The sequence below is a fragment of the Triturus cristatus genome, chromosome 5_1, assembly GCF_964204655.1.
Source record: "Triturus cristatus chromosome 5_1, aTriCri1.1, whole genome shotgun sequence".
Lineage (NCBI taxonomy): Eukaryota > Metazoa > Chordata > Amphibia > Caudata > Salamandridae > Triturus > Triturus cristatus.
This window is the reverse complement of record NC_140587.1, coordinates 53170672-53191821: the sequence shown is the minus strand read 5'-3', so window position 1 is coordinate 53191821 and position 21150 is coordinate 53170672. Positions and strand designations below refer to the sequence as shown.

General features: G+C 43.4%; 1 protein-coding gene across 1 annotated transcript in view; it reads right to left on the bottom strand.

The window, feature by feature from the left end:
- Positions 1 to 901: 901 nt before the first annotated feature.
- Positions 902 to 21150, bottom strand: part of LOC146830151 (killer cell lectin-like receptor subfamily G member 1) — a 151024-nt gene continuing 130775 nt past the window's right edge. The window contains exons 4-5 of the mRNA XM_085604400.1: positions 15761 to 15864; positions 902 to 2075 (exon numbers count right to left, since the gene is read on the bottom strand). Coding sequence (XP_085460526.1) covers positions 1955 to 2075; positions 15761 to 15864 — 225 coding nt within the window. The 3' untranslated portion in view covers positions 902 to 1954. The remainder of the gene's footprint in view (positions 2076 to 15760; positions 15865 to 21150) is intronic.

Here is a 21150-nt window from a genome sequence, read left to right as displayed (position 1 = left end):
ATAGACTGGAGTTGGAATAGTAAATTATACTATTCCAACATCCAGCACCCCCTACTGCAATTTGTTGTTCCGAATTGCGTAGTAAAGGTATGCGAACTAACAACGCGGTCGTACTAACGACCGCGTAGTAATGGCATGCGAACTAAACGCATGCTAAGTAACATCATATATTCCCTACAATAACCCAGAAATAACTGCTAGAAGATCTTCTGAGCGTCCTCCTCCGGGAACGGTCACTATGGCACTGTCTTCCATCCTCCCTCACCACTTTGGCCCCAATCCTGTTTTAAAAGACAACTTTAGTCAGTCAGCCACGGCAGTTTTCATAAAAACGCGGTCCCTTACAAAGCCGTCGGCGCGAGAGAGAGGTAGGCTTCCCAGCTGCATGCAGATGTGCAGGCAGCCAGCTCAGCGCGCAAGAGCTTTATATACAGCGGCGCGCGCTGCTGCTGTTTCATAAGCTGGAGGAGGTGGGGGGATCCAGGCTGGGGGGTCCGGAGTCGAGGAGCCTCCGCAGCCGCCAGAGTTGCCAGAGGGCCCAGCCCAACAAGCTTGCATAATGGCTCCGCTTGCACTTTAACCCCGTCCCAAAAACAGCGGGGAGACGCGGCCCTCACCCAGGCACTCTCCGTGCGAGCACTTGTTGGAACAAACAGAAATGCACGCCTGGGATGGAGTGGGACCCTCGTGGCGCTGCCTCACCCAGGTGCTGTGATGAAGGTCGCGTTAGGGGGCGGGGGAGAGGGGACAGGGGGGGGGGGGGGGTGTATGGAGGGCGGCATTCCTAACTCGGGCTCCCAGACCTACACAGACCAACCCAGAGAGTGGGACACCATCCATACCGCAAAAGAATGACGCAGTGCCATCGGTAGCAGTGCAGTTTCAAAACCGACACCATATCCTCTCTGCAAAGGCCATTTATTCATGCCATTTTTTGTACAGTAAAACGGAATTCATTACAGGAGATAGCATTTTTACAAACAGTTGCTAGTTATGATCAATATAAAAAGCGCACAGAGGCGGGCAGATACCTATGGACAGTTGTTCTTGTCCAACGCGAGCATCCAGGCCCTGTTCCTTAGACTGACAGCTCAGATTGGCCTGATGTCTTACATACAATGAACAATTTCCGCAAAGCTGTAATTAATGCGCGCAGCAAACCAATCAATGGGGACTAGCTTATCCTAGTTACGCCAGCACAAGCACATGGGACATTCACAAGCCGGCTGAGGGAGCGCAGATGTCTGTGTGTGTGTGTGGGTGGCTCTGTGTGTGTGTGTGGGTGGCTCTGTGTGTGTGTGTGTGTGGGGCTCTGTGTGGGTGGCTCTGTGTGGGTGGCTTTTTTTGTAGGTGGCTCCATGCGTGATGGCTTTGTCTGTGTGTGGGTAACTGTGTGTGTGTAGGTGGCTATGTGAGTGGGTGTGTGTGTGGGTGGCTGTGTGAGTGTGTGGCTGTGTGTGTAAGTGCAAATGCAATATGTCTGGCATTTGACAGTGATTAAGCTAGTGACATTGTAAATAACAATGCCTTTTCTTTAAATGTTTTAAAAACAAAAACAAAAATAATGTCATGAGCAATGCCAATTGCTCTAACTTTAACAATGCCGAGACCATTGCATTGTAAATGCTTGTTGTCTATGGAAGTGCAGGCTTTCTTCCTTTGTTGAAGTACTGTACCTTCTTATGCATGTGTATATACTTCCACGCCACGTACTTCTGCCATCTATGAAAATAATGATTTACAGGCCCCCAATGAATGATGTAACACTACCCAGTAGACATCAAACCAAGGAACATTCCGGAGTACTTCTCCTTGGTGATTGGACGGTGAGATCATCAAACAAAGTAACGATCTACAATCCATTTTGTTGGCATTGCTGAAGATGCAAGTTTACACAAGTAGGAAAGTTTTTTTACATTATTGTACAGGTCCGTTATATAAGCCAATCCCTTCTTCAGCTGTATGGCTCCCTTTTACAGATTGAACTCCTAGGCAGGGAGCAGGTAGACAGGGAAATGACAAGTCCATTCTTAGACCAAATAAATCCACATTCTTCATGTCCCTGGGTTTGAAACCTGCAACAGAAAAACAGACAGACAACTTTTATCAACTGAAGAAAAACTCACCAAAACCTTTTTTTCTGTAACGGAACGGGGGGTATCAAGCTGGATCCCAGTTCCGAGGCTATTTCTGGGCCAGATGTTGGATTCGGTCTACCAAGGGGAAATATGCTGAGTTTGAAGAGATTTCCGACAACGGCTGTAACTCAGCTGTGCAAACACATGGTCTGCAATCCGTTCCGAGCAGCAACCTGCAGGCAGCGAATGAGCTTTCTTATTTCAACACAAAAACTTGATTTAAATGGCCATCAGCCCTAATTTTTTACAAGTATCTGCCTGGCTTGGGACCTTCTGGAGCCCAACACTTAGATGCCGATAGAAGCAAACAAAGGCTCACAGCTTATCACTTTACAAGTACTTTGGAGAAACTATCACATAGAGGCAGGTGTTTTACTTCTGATTAACCTCATGAGGCACACACAATTCTTATAATCAAATCCATTCAGGATATACAGTATAATGAACAGAGAGCTTCTGGTCTTGACTTGTGGGTTTATTTTCTGGACACGTTACTGGGGATTTCTCGGCGACTCTTATGAGAGAGAACGCTCCCTCACATACTGCAGCCATGTATTGTTGCATCAGAAGATACCCTTGTGTAGTACCAGTGCCCCCTACAGGCTCCATCACATACTGCAGCCATGTATTGTTGCATCAGAAGATACCCTTGTGTAGTACCAGTGCCCCCTACAGGCTCCATCACATACTGCAGCCATGTATTGTTGCATCAGAGGATACCCTTGTGTAGTACCAGTGCCCCCTACAGGCTCCGTCACATACTGCAGCCATGTATTGTTGCATCAGAGGATACCATTGTGTAGTATCGGTGCCCCCTACAGGCTACGTCACATACTGCAGCCATGTATTGTTGCATCAGAGGATACCCTTGTGTAGTATCAGTGCCCCCTACAGGCTCCGTCACATACTGCAGCCATGTATTGTTGCATCAGAGGATACCATTGTGTAGTATCAGTGCCCCCTACAGGCACAATGAACTGCCCACTTCTGGTTTGGATTTTCACACCGGGAATAAGGACTGACTCTAGAGGCCAATTGGGCATACCAGCCTTGATGAAGTTGTAGGGACACTTCCCTGAGACAATGAAACAAGAGTTGGCTAAAACTAAAAGGTCTGACGAGAAAGGAAAAACCAGAAATAAACCCACAAGTCAAGACAAGAAGCTCCCTCTGCTCATTATACTGTAAAGTCTGAGTGAATTTGATGGTAAATATTGGGTTTGCCTCATGAGGTCAACCATTTGTGCTAGGATTGAAATGATGGAAGTAGGGTGCACCGTCCCATCATTAGAGAGCGCTGCTGGCAAAAACCCTATTTGTATAAAACTGTATGCGATGTGATGGTCTTATGAACGCCTTAGCTCTTACTAACACCCAATTGTTAGAATCAGGTATTTTACTTTGTTCAAACCCCCATGAAAGAGATGTGAATGCACTGTAAGGATGAAAGATTTATCTCTGTGAATGAGTAGATACACCCAATAACTTGAATGGCACCTACGATTATTTTATTTAATACTTTTATAGAACTGCTCATCCCAGTAAAATATGTCAGCTTGCTTTACATCACACACAGAGACACAACATATCATACAACCATGTAAACCAATATACAGGAATTATTACTTAAGACAATGAGGGTTGTGAGGTGTAGGAGCAAGAATGAATGTATGGGAGAACCACAAGGGTAGAATTTAAAACATAACAGTGATTGAGGTTGTCTGCACTAACAGGACTTTATTAATTCCCAAATGAACCCTTCTTTGCAATCTTAGAATAAATCCAGATTGAGAAAAAACAATAAGGATCTAATCCCATGATTTAGACTTTTTAGGCAGCTCCTTGATGCCAATAACTAGCTCACTGTGCTATATTAGAAGGATTGCAACTGATGAACAGGAAGTAACAAAAAAATCTACGCGTCAAATGTCGTAGTCCACTTACTTTTCCACATAAAATACAAACCTGTGATTTGCATGGTACACGCGGTGCTTTGCAGCAGGCACATTAGCATTCTGAGCTACTTGAGGAGTCACAACTGTGACCGGACAGAACACTGACCTCATCCAGAACCGTACTGACCAGCGGAGTTACCTTATCACTAGTACAATCCCCTCAAGTCAGACAGTCAAAACATCTTTATTGTTCAGTTAATTAAGACGTACAATTTGTTACCAAATCACAATTTAAAAGCATCATTAAATGAAATCGACCATTCTTTGCTCATCTCTAAGCACTCGTCCCTCATTCGTTGTAAAAGATGTGACGTGCTTAAGCACCACCAGGTGAAAAGGAATTAACTATATAAAACACGATTGCGTTGCTGGTGCAAGTACTCAGAAACAAACACAGGGCCGAACACCTCGACTTGGTACCAAGATCATCGCAGACGATACTGGGCAAAAAAAAGAAGCCATCAAAGCATAGAACATAATAGCAGGGTAAATACTCAGGAAAAGTGCATAGGGCTTTATCTTCATTTTATCTTACAGGGAATCGTAGGCACAAAAAGAGGAAGGCAACAGGAAATAAATCGCAGTAGCTTTGGCTGTGCAGATACTCTGGAAGAGAGCGCTTGAATGATCATTTCCACACTTGCGGAGTGTGAACTTCAAGTTTATTGCCAGTAGAATTCCAACACAACAAGGAGGTCAAGAGGAGGAACCGGGAGGAGCGTCCGGCCAGGGAAGTCATCAGCTGTCCTCTGTCAAGATTCCAGAACGGACAGCTGATGACAGGGGAGGGGTAAGGGAGAGGGCAAAGGGTGAACCTGTGACAAGCAAAGCAGTATGGAACTAGTGCTTAGAGCTGTTTGTCTAGTTGCATTTCATCATGCAAGGGACACTGGGTCAAAATTAAAACTAAGGGCAACAGAAAGTGCATCCTGCTTACTCCTAGGTCTTCACTGCCCTACGGGTAAGTGCTTGGCGGCCGGGGCATTCAATTCTAGCACAATAACTATGGAGTAAAATCTCAATCCTTTTGCAAACCGTGCCAAATCATAGTACAAAGAGTGCTCCTTTATAATTCGGTCTTTCCTAGTTTGGAGTCTGCGATGCACATGAACTTAAGGAATTTCCAACAAAACATTGCGCCCTCTCCTTGAAGGCCGGCTATGACTGCTTGCCTGCATGTGCGTATTCCATACTTAATAAAGCACGGTCTCAGCAGACCTTTCCGTTCCTTCATTACAGCTGGGCAAGTACAGACCAAATGGCAAAACGTCTTCCTTTGAGTAGTTACAGAGCCGACATGAGATCTCAGTGGAAGATCTCCAAGTGGGGGAATTTAAAGCGAGTTTGGAGATCGCGTAGCTAAAGTTTCAGGAGTTTGAACTTGTATTTTAACCCGAACAGTCCCCCTAAGTATGACTGGGGTTTTAGGAGGCCGTATCAGCCTATTATCATCCAAGCATGAGATCTCTTAGACCGCACAGCTTTATCGATAAGGGATGAGATATTTTTTCACAGTTGTATTTATGAATCTATTAAAAGCAAGCTGTGAAAGGGTTTACGGCCAAAGCCCCTCTGCCTTAAAATTGGATAGAGCCAGATTTAAACAGTCATGACTCATGAGCCGTCCACACAATACTGCTTAGGGTGGATCAAGGATCATTCCTTAGCAAATACAAATTTCAAATAAGCTCCCAGGCCGTTTATGTTCTGTTTCCAGAGGCCGAACTCAAGATTAATTTTAGCTGGTTGGGAAAGGTGGGGTAGGTTGAACACACTTCGGGGTGTCCGGGTTATGGCTTTGTCAATCCCCTCAAATTTACATGGCACATAAAGATCTCTGCAGCAGGTGTCTTAACCCTGTAAGACGTTTTCAGGTCTCGCCTGCGTTGGAGCGCATGCGCTGCATCGCTTTGGCGAGATCTATTGTCGTTGCATTTGTGTCGGGCTTCTTTGGAAGCGGGGTTGGGGTCCGCCCTGTCTCCCTTTGGCACCGCCCACTCACCTAGCATTCTTCACGTTGTGTCAATTTATCCGTGCAGACAGAAAGCGCTGTACTGCCCATGCTTGCCAATAGGAAGTGAAGGATGCTTTCACTTTCTTTTGCAGTCCCCCAGGCGTCCCATATCATCACAGCGTGCGCATGGCATGCTTTGTTTAGTGGCCTGTTGTTTTCACATTGGTGGCACACGGCAGTCATTTCTCAAAGCGGGTGCATGCCTTTTTTCTATTTATGACTTCTGTGTAGTAGTAGCGGCACCCATGCCTTAGCTTAAACATCTTAAGCTAAAGTAAGGTGCAGAGATTGCTTCAAAAGTAAAGAAATAGACAATTCTTTCCTTTTTAAGCAATCTCGGCACCTGACTTTAGCTTAAGATGTTTAAGCTAAAGCACGGGTGCCGCCACTACTACATAGAAGTCATAAACAGAATAAAAAGCATGCGCCCGCTTCGGCGATAGCATTAGGACGTATGAGCTGGTTTAGTTTTCACTTTTGCACTCGGCAAAATGTCCCGATATTTAACCCTTTCCTACTGAAAGACTTCGCTTACAAACAAATCGGCTGAAAGACGCATTAACTTGCCTGCTTGCAGAAACTGAGTTGCATTCAGCAGCTCTGGACACCTCTGGCACTCAGCGCTTTGCTACACAAGGAGGCACAATGACAAGAGAGGAAGGGCGATCATGCGGATCCAGACAGGTAGGGCCTGCTTTGATCAAATGCTAATTTTCTTCCCTAGAGGACTTAGTGAGGAATTAGAAGTTAGCACCACTGGACATTGCTGGGCAGTGTGGGAAGTTGGCACTTTTGGACAGGCTGTGATGCTCGTAATATAAGTTTATATGGAAAGCTTGCAGTGCAGGGATCAAGTGATGTTTGCGATTGTAGGAAAAGAGAAGGTGGCACTTGTGAACAATGAGGGAACTCGCTGGTGTACAGTGGTAAAAGCTTGCAATGGTGTGCTTCTTGTGAAGCTGGCACTAGAGCTTGTTATGGAAAGATCGGATTGCTAGACAGTGTGAGAAGCTTGCACATGTGAACAATGTGCATAGCTGCATGGGCCACGTGACAAGCTCCCATTGGGTGCACTGTGAGAAACTGACAGTTGTGGGATAGGAACGTGCCCAGGTTTAAAAGTCACCACTTGCTGACACATGTTTCAAACTGGCACTTGGACATCCTGAAAAGTGAAAACTAGTGGGCTGCCTACGGAGCTTGGACTGGTAGACTACGTATGCAGCTCGCACTAGTGAGTCACCATCAGAGGCGCCCGCCACAATCAACAAGCATTTGCGATGCAATAGGACTCACATTTGCGAGAGTGTGAGCTATTGGCATTGTAAATGATAATGCCTTTTACTATGAGATCTGGAAACCTGCAAGCGGTGTGTAACCACGCGCTTTGTACTTATAGTCCTTGCTTACGAAAAGCAAGGCTGGCAGTAACAAAAGGTTCAGTTACCGCTACTTCTTGTAAGCAGCGATTATAAGTGAAAAGTACGCTTTTACGCACCACTTGCAGGTTTTCAAAACATAAAAATCAAAGGCATTGTCATTTACAATGCCAATAGCTCGAACTCTGGCAAATGTGAGACCTATTGCATTGCAGATGCTTGTTTAAAAGGCAGCCGCTTTGTGACACATTAAGTAAGCCAAACAGATCCATTGGCGCATTTGTACTTGTTGACAATTTCTTTGCATCAGATATCTTCTAAAATTAATTTATACATTGACTGTCAAATTCCCCCCCCCCCCCCTTCCCACCCCCCCCTCCTTAGGACTCCAAACCTTTTACTCTTCCACACCTTAACCACCAATTTCTGGACTGCTGGACTAAACTTTTTACAATCTGTAGTTAATTGAACTCCTGCATTCTGACAGTCTAGGAACTTCTGAACCTGATACTTTGCCATCTTCACCCAAATATACTCTAGGTGTTTCGGTGGGATATTTGAACTTGTTTTTTCCTTCAGTGCCCTAAGTAACTTTGAGCTTGGCCCACCAGTCAGTGCATTAAGCATTTTCAAATTAGGAATAATAGAAAAGGAAAGCTCTATTTGAAAAAGAAGCAATGTCGGCTAAGAAACTTTGCTGTGGGAGACAGGTTTAGGTCCGGGTATGTAAAAAACATGAAACTAAATCGAATCCCCTGTGTAATAAATCCGTGCATGTGAATGCCTTGAAAGGATTCTAAGCAATCTCAGCATTTTATTCCAAACGGGATTTCGGATCGAACAGACTGGCTTGATCAGAGTCGATTTGGGGAATTAAATTAAATGAAATACAGATTTATATAGCGTGTTACTGTCCGGAGGCGTCTTGTTGCTAGCCGATAGAGGTGACCCAGAAAACTATACTAAAAATATGAAAGAACAGACCAAAAAGCCATGTTTTTAGACCTTACCTAAAGTTTTGCAGTACTGGCCTTTTCTTGAGATCTGGGGAAGAGCTTGGAAGTGCAGATGATGAAGCTTCTGTCGCCCCAGTTTCATCTTCTGACTTTGGAAACAGTTACATTAAATGCTGAAGATGAGCGCAAGGACCTAGAGGGAATGTACCATTGGGAGCTTTGTTTCAAGTAGTCAGGGCCAGACTCCTGTAGAGCCTTAGACGCATTACAGAGCGCTTTGAAATCAATGCGTTTGTTAATGGGGAACCATTGAAGTTTGGTCGGGGCTGGAGCGGCAGATTGAGGCTTGGGGATCCTCAACAATAAGCGAGCTGCCACTGTTTGTACAACCTGCAGCTTGTTTATGTGTCTTTTCTGCAAGTTCATCAATAAAGCATTGCAGTAATCCAGTTTGGACAGCAGGAGGCCAGACACCACAGCTTTCTGCAATTCTTGTGAGGTAAATGGGAAAACTTTCCTTAAAAGGTTTCAGTGTGAAGGAGGAGGATGTAATGGCCTTAATAAAACTGACTTCCAAATGAAAGTTTGCTGTAGAAAAAGATCCCCAGGTTTTTAACTATTGTTACTGGAATGGGTTGATTACCTAATTCCTCTGGCCACCAGCTCCGGGACCAAAACGAGGTGTTCCATCTGAACAGCAGACCCTCGGTTTTGCCAGAGTTCAGTTTCAAACAATTTTAGCTCATCCACCTGCGGGTCTGTTGCACTAGAATCTCTATCTAGCCAAGGTGTCTCTAAGCCTTTGGTGTCCGATGGCTTGGATGGGCGTACCAGGCCTCGAAAAATGCTAAAGATGTTACTAAACCTGCAGGTGGAGTAACTTGAATAATCTACCCAACCCAACTGCAATGCACTTGACCAGTAAATTGGTCTCAAATTGTGTGATCATTGGGAAATATTTTATTGTACATAATTGCCTTTTTTTCATTCCCACATTAGAGACCACCTTCAAATCAGCTTTTCTGCTGTACAAAACATTTTTTTTGTTCGCTTAAATAGACTAAACATTCACTCCATGTGTAGTAAGAATCTAGCCCACATATAGGGTACATATGATCTCAGACTTAACTCTCAATTTACTGATAGCGTTGCCATCAGGGCGGGGCTGGGATGTTTCTCAGTACATGTTAATAAACATACTACTAAAGTATGATGTGGTAGCACACTGTCATTTACAGACCATCCCACTATCTTGAAGTTCTACTGATAAAACAATATAGTGTATTAACAATAATCTGTGAAAATTAGGATTTTATCATTTGGCACATCACCAAGTAAAGTGTTATGATTTGGTTTTCATCCAATTAAAATATTTTTTCATCACAAATAAGTACAAACAAAATGGGCTGTTACAACTACTGAAATGTATTTTGAAATGTTTGTACATTTGACTTATTAGCTGTTTAAATGTGTGTTAGGAAAAACCCGATACACTACAGCCTTTCATTATACACATTACACACAACAAATCAGACAGTTCACTTTACAAAATCCTGGAACTCTGCAGTCAGAGAATGGAAAATAATTGAAAAATTACTTCTAACCTCGGTCTCTGAACACAGATCTAACAGACAGGCTTAAACACAGTCGATTTCAGAGGTTTCAATAGAACCTCGATGTAGCCAAGGTGCCTCTGAGCCTTTTGTGTCTGATGGCATGGCTGGGCATATGGATCCCATGAGTCCAAAGACTGTGGAAAAATCCCCTTCAGTCTTCCCGACTCGGACATCAACCCTAGGCAATATAAAAGAGTATCCTGAACTCCCTTTACCCTCCTGGCCAGGGAAAGGCAACATGGACACTCCCTTGGGTCCCATCTGGCTTCCTAGGATGCAGATTTTTATCAAGTTAATGCTAGTGGGAGGGGGTCTTCAATCTGATCGGCGCTGCAGGGATTCGGAACGCAAGATGGCTCTCCAAAATGTAGGAAAAGAAATAATGAATTCCAGAGTCCGTGGGAGAATGAGCAGATTTTTTATCTGTAAAATCTGTTTGAATCAAAATCTACAGAATAATTAACTTTGACTCCCTCCCGCTAGCAAGCGTGAAACATGTACTCTTTTTCCAATCTTTCAGGTAAAGAAGTTCCTGGATTGCTAAATCTTGCAAGAAGAGAAGTGAGAACAGTAAGAAAAGCAAGGAAGGCAATCAACAACAAGACACAAGAAGGAAGAAACAATATAGAATTTGTAAACAAAAAATAAAAAGTGCACAAATGTCTACTTAGACAAACTCTGACTTTGGAGTGAGAGTGAAGAGTCATGAGAATGACTTAAAAGAAGATAGAATAGTAACAGCCCCCGCACAGTGGCCTCCAGGTGTATTGTCATACCCACAAGCAGAAGATGCCATTGCCACCCCAATCATGGCCCCCCCACAAGCGGTCCCTCCTTTTACCCTGAACCCTCAGGTTAAAATGTTCTCTTTTATGTGGGGAATAATGTTATTTACATTTGGAAAAATGTGGGGTCAGTGGGAGATAACATGTTCTGTAATATTTTGAATGTGTCTTTGATGTTGGAATTTACAGCCATTTTTTTTTATCAAGAAATTTAAAAGTGCATTCCTATTGGGCTGTTCTGGGGACATAGTCGAGCTTCATATGGTTAAAAGTAATGATATTTCACTGGTCCAAATCGCAAACCAAGGGACAAATTGCGGACCTAGGTAGGGCAAGCTTCAACTCAAAAGTGGTAATACCCTTGCAGGAGGACGACGATAGAGTTTTTGTATTAAAAAATGTGGGTGAGGGGGAACTACCCCCCCTGGCTTCCCTGCCTTTGGTCAAATAAAAAGCTAAATAATCTGCGGTTCTCTTTTGGAGAGAGGGGTAGGGGGGTTGCCCTGTACTGCAGGAAGGGAAGGGAGAATGCCCTAGGCCCAGATGAAGAGTCTGGGAGTTGTAGTTGGGTAGCAGGTGTCCTTAACTCTAAAGGTTCTATTGGGCCAAACTGCAAAAGAAGCACCTAGTAATAGCCTCACAGTGGTATTTTGGAATGCTGCTGGACTATTGACAGATAGTAATGAAATGACTTTTCAGAATAGTTTGAAAGCCGACGTAATATGTATCCGAGAAACCTGGCTAACCAATGATTTTGTGCTAGAATGTGACTTTGTTATAGGTTGTCCCGCAAAGACTCCTAGAAGGGAACACCCAAAAGGGGAAGTTGCAATATTGTCAATTAGTAATTATAGCTGGACATTAAATGAATTTATGCAGGACTCAATTAATTCAGGCTATAAAAATAATACTTAGGAGTGGACAGGATATGAATGAATCAATATTGGTGGTAAATGCTCCTATTTATGGACAACTGGCAACCACTATGAAGAGAGAGGAATGTAAATACATAGCATTGGTAGGTGATCGTAATGATTAGATTTCCAACTATGCCTTAAAGTTATTTGCAAACGAAGACAAAGAAGCAGCTCTAAAAACTGCACCTTCAATTTTTCCTCCCAATAGTAGAATGGATAAAAGAGACCTACTACTGTTGGAAATTATAAGGAATAAAGAATAGAGAATGATATCCAGCGCACTTCACTCACATTTCTACTTGCAGCTGTTCAATCATTGACTATGCGATTGCACTGTTTACTACATTTAGCAGGATCCCCGCTATGAATGTCCATGGTAGCCTTTACAGTGATCATAAAGCTGTTTCTTGCAGGATTAATTTCATATTGAAGGAAGTAAGGAACTGGAATTTCAAAATAAAGCAGTAAGGTTTGAGAGATCAAATGGTAGAACTCATTGGAGAAGCAAGTCAACTGGTAAGTTGAAGGAATCTTTGGCAGCATTAATCGTGGAGCCACAGTTTTTGTTTCCAGAGGCACTACTCAAGTATGACAATTGTATGAAGTTCTTCGTAGCTATATATAATTAAACAATACAGTTTCATTAAAGAGACCACATCGCAACCCGGTTATTCACTAAAATATGGAGATAGATAGACTAGCAAGGAGACAATGTTTTTTTCCCCTTAGCAGAACAAAGTAAATTAATCAATCTCCTGAAAGGAAGACAGAGATTGAAATTGCCCCTTAAGAAGGAGAAGGACGACTTTAATTGGTTTCAGTTAAAGGAAGCCGCTTATCGCGAAGATGGTAAAATATTTTGGGATTTTCTCTCTCATTGTTGCGGCTCTATAATACAATCTCTCCGAATTCCCATAAAGGAAGCTGATGTAGTGTTTAATTAGATGAATTATAGCTAGGTAATGCTGGTACAGAGTTGTCTTTTTTTTTTTCTTTGCCTGACTTTCATTCCCCTCCTTCAGTATCTGGTGCCCCTAGTACGAAGGAGATTGAGGTTATAATTATGGGAATGAGAACTTCCAGGGCAATCGGGTGCCGATGAGATTACATCAATGGTGTTAAGAGGGAGTCTTCTCTATTGGCCATGCTTCTCACATCGCTTTTCGCATATTACTATCAACATGATGCAACCCCTCTTTCCTGGTCTGGAAGTATTCCAATACCACTACATAAAAAGGGCACTAGAAATCTCCACTGTAATTGGACTGAGTTACAGTTCCAGCACTGAATGGAACCTGCGTGATTTTGCAGATTATGGTTTACATACAATACAGTACAATTTAAATGAAATTCACAGTCGGCAGGCGCAATACTCAAACTGATCTAATCTAGTACTCGTACACTACATGTGCACAGTGAAGACGAGTTGGGGATAGCGGTTCGATTAGAGACTCAATGAGATGCGAGATGACAACATCCAGTCTGCTAAACTTACATGCACTCATCACATGTGAGAACTGTGGAGGACAGCAAGCAACGGTGCAATCGCCACAAGCTAGAACTGTGGAGGACAGCACGCAGTCATTAGAAGATAGAACTGGGGAGGACAGCATGCAATCATCACACATGAGAACTGTAGAGGACAGAATGCAATCGTCACAAGCTAGAACTGTGGAGGAGAACATGCAAACATCACACGTGAGAACTGTGGAGGGAGGACAGCATGCAATCATCACACATGACAACTGTAGAGGACAGAATGCAATCGCCACAAGCTAGAACTGTGGAGAAGAACATGCAAACATCACACGTGAGAACTGTGGAGGGAGGACAGCATGCAATCATCACACGTGAGAACTGTGGAGGGAGGACAGCATGCAAACATCACACGTGAGAACTGTAGAGGACAGAATGCAATCGTCACAAGCTAGAACTGTGGAGGAGAACATGCAAACATCACACGTGAGAACTGTGGAGGGAGGACAGCATGCAATCATCACACGTGAGAACTGTAGAGGACAGAATGCAATCGTCACAAGCTAGAACTGTGGAGGAGAACATTCAAACATCACATGTGAGAACTGTGGAGGGAGGACAGCATGCAATCATCACACATGACAACTGTAGAGGACAGAATGCAATCGCCACAAGCTAGAACTGTGAAGGAGAACATGCAAACATCACACGTGAGAACTGCGGAGGGAGGACAGCATGCAAACGTGAGAACTGTGGAGAAGAACATGCAAACATCACACATGAGAACTGTGGAGGACAGAATGCAATCGTCACAAGCTAGAACTGTGGAGGAGAACATGCAATCATCACACGTGAGAACTGTGGAGGGAGGACAGCATGCAATCATCACACATGAGAACTGTGGAGAAGAACATGCAAACATCACACATGAGAACTGTGGAGGACAGAATGCAATCGTCGCAAGCTAGAACTGTGGAGAAGAACATGCAAACATCACACATGAGAACTGTGGAGGACAGAATGCAATCGTCGCAAGCTAGAACTGTGGAGGAGAACATGCAATCATCACATGTGAGAACTGTGGAGGGAGGAAAGCATGCAATCATCACACATGAGAACTGTAGAGGACAGAATGCAATCGTCACAAGCTAGAACTGTGGAGGAGAACATGCAATCATCACACGTGAGAACTGTGGAGGGAGGACAGCATGCAATCATCACACATGAGAACTGTGGAGAAGAACATGCAAACATCACACATGAGAACTGTGGAGGACAGAATGCAATCGTCACAAGCTAGAACTGTGGAGGAGAACATGTAATCATCACATGTGAGAACTGTGGAGGGAGGAAAGCATGCAATCATCACACATGAGAACTGTAGAGGACAGAATGCAATCGTCACAAGCTAGAACTGTGGTGGATAACATGCCATCATCCCACATGAGAACTGTGGAGGACTGAAAGCAATCGTCACAAGCTAGAACTGTGGAGGAGAACATGCTATCATCACACGTGAGAACTGTAGAGGACAGAATGCAATTGTCATACGTGAGAACTGTGGAGGGAGGACAGAATGCAATCGTCTCAAGCTAGAACTGTGGAGGAGAACATGCAGTCATCACACGTGAGAACTGTGGAGGGAGGACAGCATGAAATCATCACACGTGAGAACAGTAGAGGACAGAATGGAATCGTCACAAGCTAGAACTGTGGAGGAGAACATGCAATCATCACACGTGAGAACTGTGGAGGACAGAATGCAATTGTCACACGTGAGAACTGTGGAGGACGGTCCTCCAATCAGCACACGTGAGTACTGTGGAGGAGCATGCAATCATCACACTCGAAAACTGTGGAAGACATCAATGTTTTTCCGAAAAATAGGTTGGTGGTTTCTGGTAAACGTCCTTCCTCAGAAGCGGTACAATACCAGATATTAAACAGCAGCCACTGAATATCAATCATTAGAAAAACACAACACAACATAAAATCCCAATCGTGCCCTATTTTCAGTCGTGTCGAGTCCAAATATATTTTGTGCTTCGTGCTGATGGTGGCTTATCGCTTATCTCTCCAAGAGTAATGGTTTAGATTCTCTCAGTTTCTGGATTTATGTTGCTAGATGTGCTGTAAAAGTGAATGCATAAGGGTTCCTTTTTGTACAGAGCACATCCTGAGGTCAAGTATTTCAAGGCGCTCTTTCAGGTGCTGTCGACACCAACAGCACATATGAGAGCATTTTGAAATACGTGGGCTGAGCACTGAAATGGGAGGTCCCCTATGTTTGCTTTCGGCCTCGAGGCTGGATCAGTTGATGCTCCCTGTCCCTAAATACATGTCAACATAGACCACTGTCAGTGTGCATGAGACCAGTATGGCTTGCAAGCTGACTTCCCCTGGCGTAGAATGAGACCAGTATGGCTTTTCCAAGCTTCACTCTCCCCTTCTTGACCACTGCCACACTCATAATACACAAGTACTGTGTCAGTCCAGATGTAGGTGCAAGGAAGCCAGAACTTACAGACTGTGGTCCACCAGATCTCCAGTGATCCACTCCAGGCCTTTCTCCCGCTTCCGCAGGCCGATCCAGTAACTCTTCTTGCCTGCTCGCTTCAGGATGTAATCCTGCATGAAGACAAGGAGATGAAACAATGACCTTCATTTGAATTTTGTAGAAATATTCCCAAACCTGAAAGCAAGCTGTGAGTAGCGTTTTTGAACCAATAGCATGAAACGTCGAATGACAAAACATTGATGAAGAGTTTGATGGGGCTCTTCGTACACCGGCAGGTTTTGTAATCAGGCCTGGAGAGGCCTATTGCACACCGGGCATTCTCCCGGAGGGCTACTGATGCACTTTGACTTGATGTGCCCTGGGTCTTGTGTTCTTTCCCAAAACTGTACTTTGTACCCCCAATTGGCACCTCTCTGGCCACATGTTAGTCCTTGTAAAAGGTACCTTGGGTACCAAGGGCACTGTGCCCAGGGAATAAGGGCTGTAGCACTTTTTGTGCCACCCTTAGAATATATATATATATATATATATATATATATATATATATATATATATATAAAATCTACTGGCGGTCGCCAGTAGATAGTTATAGTTAGGACCTATTTTCCATAGGAAATCCGCAACATTCTATTCCCAATAAGGCTGGCGCCGATTGACGAATCTTCGTGAAATTTTCCAAACTTTTGGCCAGCTCCGCTCCGCTCCTACCCTGAAAGTTTAGCGGTGATTCGTCAAGCGGGGGCCGAGAAAAAAGGGGGGTCCCAAAACGCGTTTTCCCCATGCAATAGGATCTGTTGTCGCAGCTACAGCCCGAACCGCTGAACGGAATTACACCAAATTTGGCAAAGAGGTAGTCCTCAGTTCAGACTCATGCCTTTTGCATAAATGGTGTGAATCCGTTCAGTAGTTCCTGAGACAATTAGAGTTAAAAGTACATAAATATCTATGGGAGGATCCGCGGACCCTATGCGCACCCTGAGCGCACCCTCCCCGAACCGAGCGCGCACCCTCCCGATCGCGCGCTGAATGCTAATTGGCTGTAGAGTGTCTGTCTACATTCGAAACCAGGAACTGTTGGCGGCCATTTTCTGCCTCGGTAGAAGCGAGGCTGAAGAAGCAAGGGGAATAAGTGTGTAAAACATATAAAGGGGGCAGAGTGGAAATACTCTGACCCTCTAGAGGTGCTTAGGGGGTCCCAGAAGGACCCCCTGGGGACCTTTTTTTTTTTTTTTAAACGGCGGAATGCGCGCACGGTGCGCGCATCCTACCGCGTTTGGTGCACGGATCCTCTCTCGTTTGGTGCGCGGATCCAAGGGAAAAAAAATTGAAAAAAAGGACAAGAAATCATTGGTTGTATGACAACTTTCTACACTGAAAGGTAGGGTGTATATTTCTGTTTTTTAAACTCATGATTCTTATTGGTTAACAAAAACTGATTGTAGGGAACATTATATATGATAAGCTGATATGTTGAAAAGTCAAGCACACTTGCTGTCTTGTTTAGCAGCATTGTGTGCTGAACTTGTGACCTGTGTGCTCAGTACAGTGTTCCATGACCTGTTTCTATGGTAATAGGCAGAAGGCAGATTGGGGGAAGGGTTGAAATGTATTTCAGTTGGAAAGGGTTGAAATGTTTAACCAAAAGAAATGTGTGTTTGCTTTTGAGTTTATGTGTGAAGGATTGTGATTTGATGTTTACATGTATATGTGTGGAAAATGAAAGGGAACCTTTTCCATTCTTTGTTTTTGCTGAGAGGTGCACAGTGCAGAGATTCTGTAAAAAAAAATATGGTGAGTGACTGATATACTTCTTAATCTACAAAACAACTTGAAAGGTGAGTTATTTAATTGTGAGGGGATGTATGTAGACTATTTTGATTTTAATCAGACTAATGTATATCTCCTGCTAAAGTGTAGGGAGTACTTTTTTTCTCTACAATCTTATTGACAGTGTGTGTGCATGTAGAAACCATTCTATGATAAGCATTTGTGTTTTTCATGTGTTTGCAGACAGATAACTGTGCTGTTTTTATATTTTGGTAGAATTAGAAACCAGTCATTGTTTATGAATTTGTGAAATGAGTTATGTTTCTATATTAAAATGTAGTACTCCTTCTAGATGAAGAAATGTGTTTTGGTATAGTGCAAGGGATAGTGTTGTTTGTCTAGAATCACACTGAGTCTGTGTGCATTTGGGAACCACTGTGAGAGAAGCATTTGGTAACATCATGTATTTGCTGAAAGATAACTGTTTTAAAACCTGTCTTGTTGTCAAGTTTTAGTAGCATTAGAAGGCAGTTTTTGCTTATGCTTTAAATAAATGAGTCAGGCTTTGACACAATAGTGCAGTCCTGACATATGTAGATTGTGTGCAGTTCCCTTACCACTTCCACAGTAGTGAATGATTTTTGGTAAACTCCTAGGTATAGTGGTTGTTGTCTAGAATCACACTGTGAGTCAGTGTGCATTTGGGAACAACTGTGAGAAAAGCATTTGGTAACATCTTGTATTTTCTGACAGATAACTCTTTTAAAACCTGTCATGTTGTCAAGTTTTAGTAGCTTTAGAAGCTTATGCATTGATAAAATGAGTCCGGGTTTGACACTAAAGTGCAGTACCATGTACTATTCTCTTCACTGTGCCAGAACTGAAAATTTAAAAGTTTTACCCAGGCACTGTCCTGGCAGTAGTATGATGATTTAGTCAGTTTCCAAATACTCATGTTGTGAAACATACATTACCACATAGACTGCTTCAAATGTCTGTGCAGTATGCATGCAGTCTCCTAACATACTATACACTTGTCTTTCACATCTTCAATTCCCTAGTCAGTATCCAAACAGTCCAGCAAACATCCTGTCACTCCCTTTGCACTCCTCTAGTGACCCATTCAGTACCAAGTACTAATCCAGTCACTGTGTCAAAAGCCAACCGCTTATAAATTCACCCAGGCACTCTCCCTGCTGTACTCTAATCATATTCAGTCAGTACCAAAGTACTCATGCAGAGAGCCATGCCTTAGCACACAGACTGCTTCAAATGCCTATTCACTATGCATGCAGGCCTCTAACCACCTACACAGTTGTCTTTCACACCTTTAATTCCCCAGTCAGTATTCATACACTTCTAGCAAACACCCTGTCACTCACCCAGTGTGTCTCCTTATAGTACTGTAATCATTCAGCCAGTTAGCATGGAGTCTTTTAGTGAGGTAGGCTTTAGGGCATGAACTGCTTCAAAGTAGTATGCACTATTCATGTAGTGTTTTAACCATTGTCACACTTGTGGTTCAGGGCTATAGTTTTTAGTTAGTTTTTATATAAAATGTGTTTGTACAGTAATGGAATAGTATAAATTTGAAAGTTATTAATATACATTTGTGATTCTTTTTTACAGATACAGAGCAGGAGTGTTTCTCATCTGTTTGCACTCTTCTTGTGCAAGATTGTTTGGATGAAGGGTCCTTCGGTGTTTCATCATACTCGCCGTGCCGCACGAGTATTTCTTGTTAGGATCCCCTCGCAATAGCACTCTTTTGCAAATCTTGCACGTGACCAAGGTGGCATTGATCTTTGTTTGCCCCTCGGGAAAAGTAAAAAAATTCCAAAACACTGAAGAAAAACATGGTGTGCGTAGTGTCTCCTCCAAAAATTCATCCTCAGATGTATGAGGAGATGCAGGTGATGCCTGCTGCCCTGAAGCCATTTTTGGTAGAAAAAAGTTAGAGCTAAGTGTAAACTTAGTCTAAAAAAAATCTTCTCTGCAAAGAGATGCTCCTCCAAAGAAGGTCAAAGAAGAATGATTGAATTGAGTGGGGTCTTTCAATAGTTAGAACAGGAAGTGTAATGAACCAATCAAATCTCGTTTTTTGCAGGTCACATGGGATCCGCGCACCATGCGCATACGCAGCACGCACCCAGCGCGCATCCGCGAAATTGAATTAAAAAGAAATATAGGATTAAATGTACAAATATATTACTTTTAAGACTAGTTCAGAGTTTGTCTTCAATTGATATTCATATGAAATACATATATATTTATTTTAAATGTTTAATATTTCGCGGGATACGCGCACCTACCGCGTCAGACGCAGATGACGCATTGCGGAAGCGCATAAACGTCGCGTTATGTACATCGAACGTGTCACGTATAGGCTGGGAGTCACGTACCAGTCGCATTGCGATCGCGCACTAAACACGTACCCAACGCACACCATGCGCGGATGCGAACGTGTACGGATCGAGAACGGTGCGCATAGGGTGCGCGGATCCAAAAACATGGTAAAAAAAATATAGAAAATAAAGTTTTGAAGATATAGTTAAAAAAATATTTTGAAAAATATAAAAAAAATGTTTGAAAAACCCATTAAATTCAAATAATATTTTTAAAAGAATTAATTGAAAAAATAAGTTTAAAAAATGGTGATAAAAAAGTATTTTAAAAAAAAACATTAATGAAATTGACACACTGAATTTGAAAAATATAGAAATCATTAAACATGATATCTTTAGAGATCAGTTATAGATAGGAATAAGCATTTAAAAAACCTTTGAAATTCACTGAAAAAACCATAGGTTTCATGCACGTTATATTATTTTCACGTGGGTCGCACTCCGCTGGTCTTTAGCAAGTAGCCCCATAGGATTCTGGATGATAGAGTAGCAGCGGCGAGTACACCTATGCTACAAAGTGTAATAATAAATGCCATCCCTGGACACGTGTTTCGAGGTAGTTGCCTCTCGTCAGCAGGGAGCAGGACTGTGTGGGGGGTGCCGTAGACTGCCAAAAAATATGAGGTTTAAGTACCTTTCGTGGCGGCGCGCGGGTGCAGACTCCAGGCTCGTCAGCCAATCGCTCAGGGAGCTTCAAACATTATTTTCACGTGGGTCGCACTCCGCTGGTCTTTAGCAAGTAGCCCCATAGGATTCTGGATGATAGAGTAGCAGCGGCGAGTACACCTATGCTACAAAGTGTAATAATAAATGCCATCCCTGGACACGTGTTTCGAGGTAGTTGCCTCTCGTCAGCAGGGAGCAGGACTGTGTGGGGGGTGCCGTAGACTGCCAAAAAATATGAGGTTTAAGTACCTTTCGTGGCGGCGCGCGGGTGCAGACTCCAGGCTCGTCAGCCAATCGCTCAGGGAGCTTCAAACATTATTTTCACGTGGGTCGCACTCCGCTGGTCTTTAGCAAGTAGCCCCATAGGATTCTGGATGATAGAGTAGCAGCGGCGAGTACACCTATGCTACAAAGTGTAATAATAAATGCCATCCCTGGACACGTGTTTCGAGGTAGTTGCCTCTCGTCAGCAGGGAGCAGTCATCGGCACCCCGCATACCTACCTGCTCCCTGCTGACGAGAGGCAATTACCTCGAAACACGTGTCCAGGGATGGCAT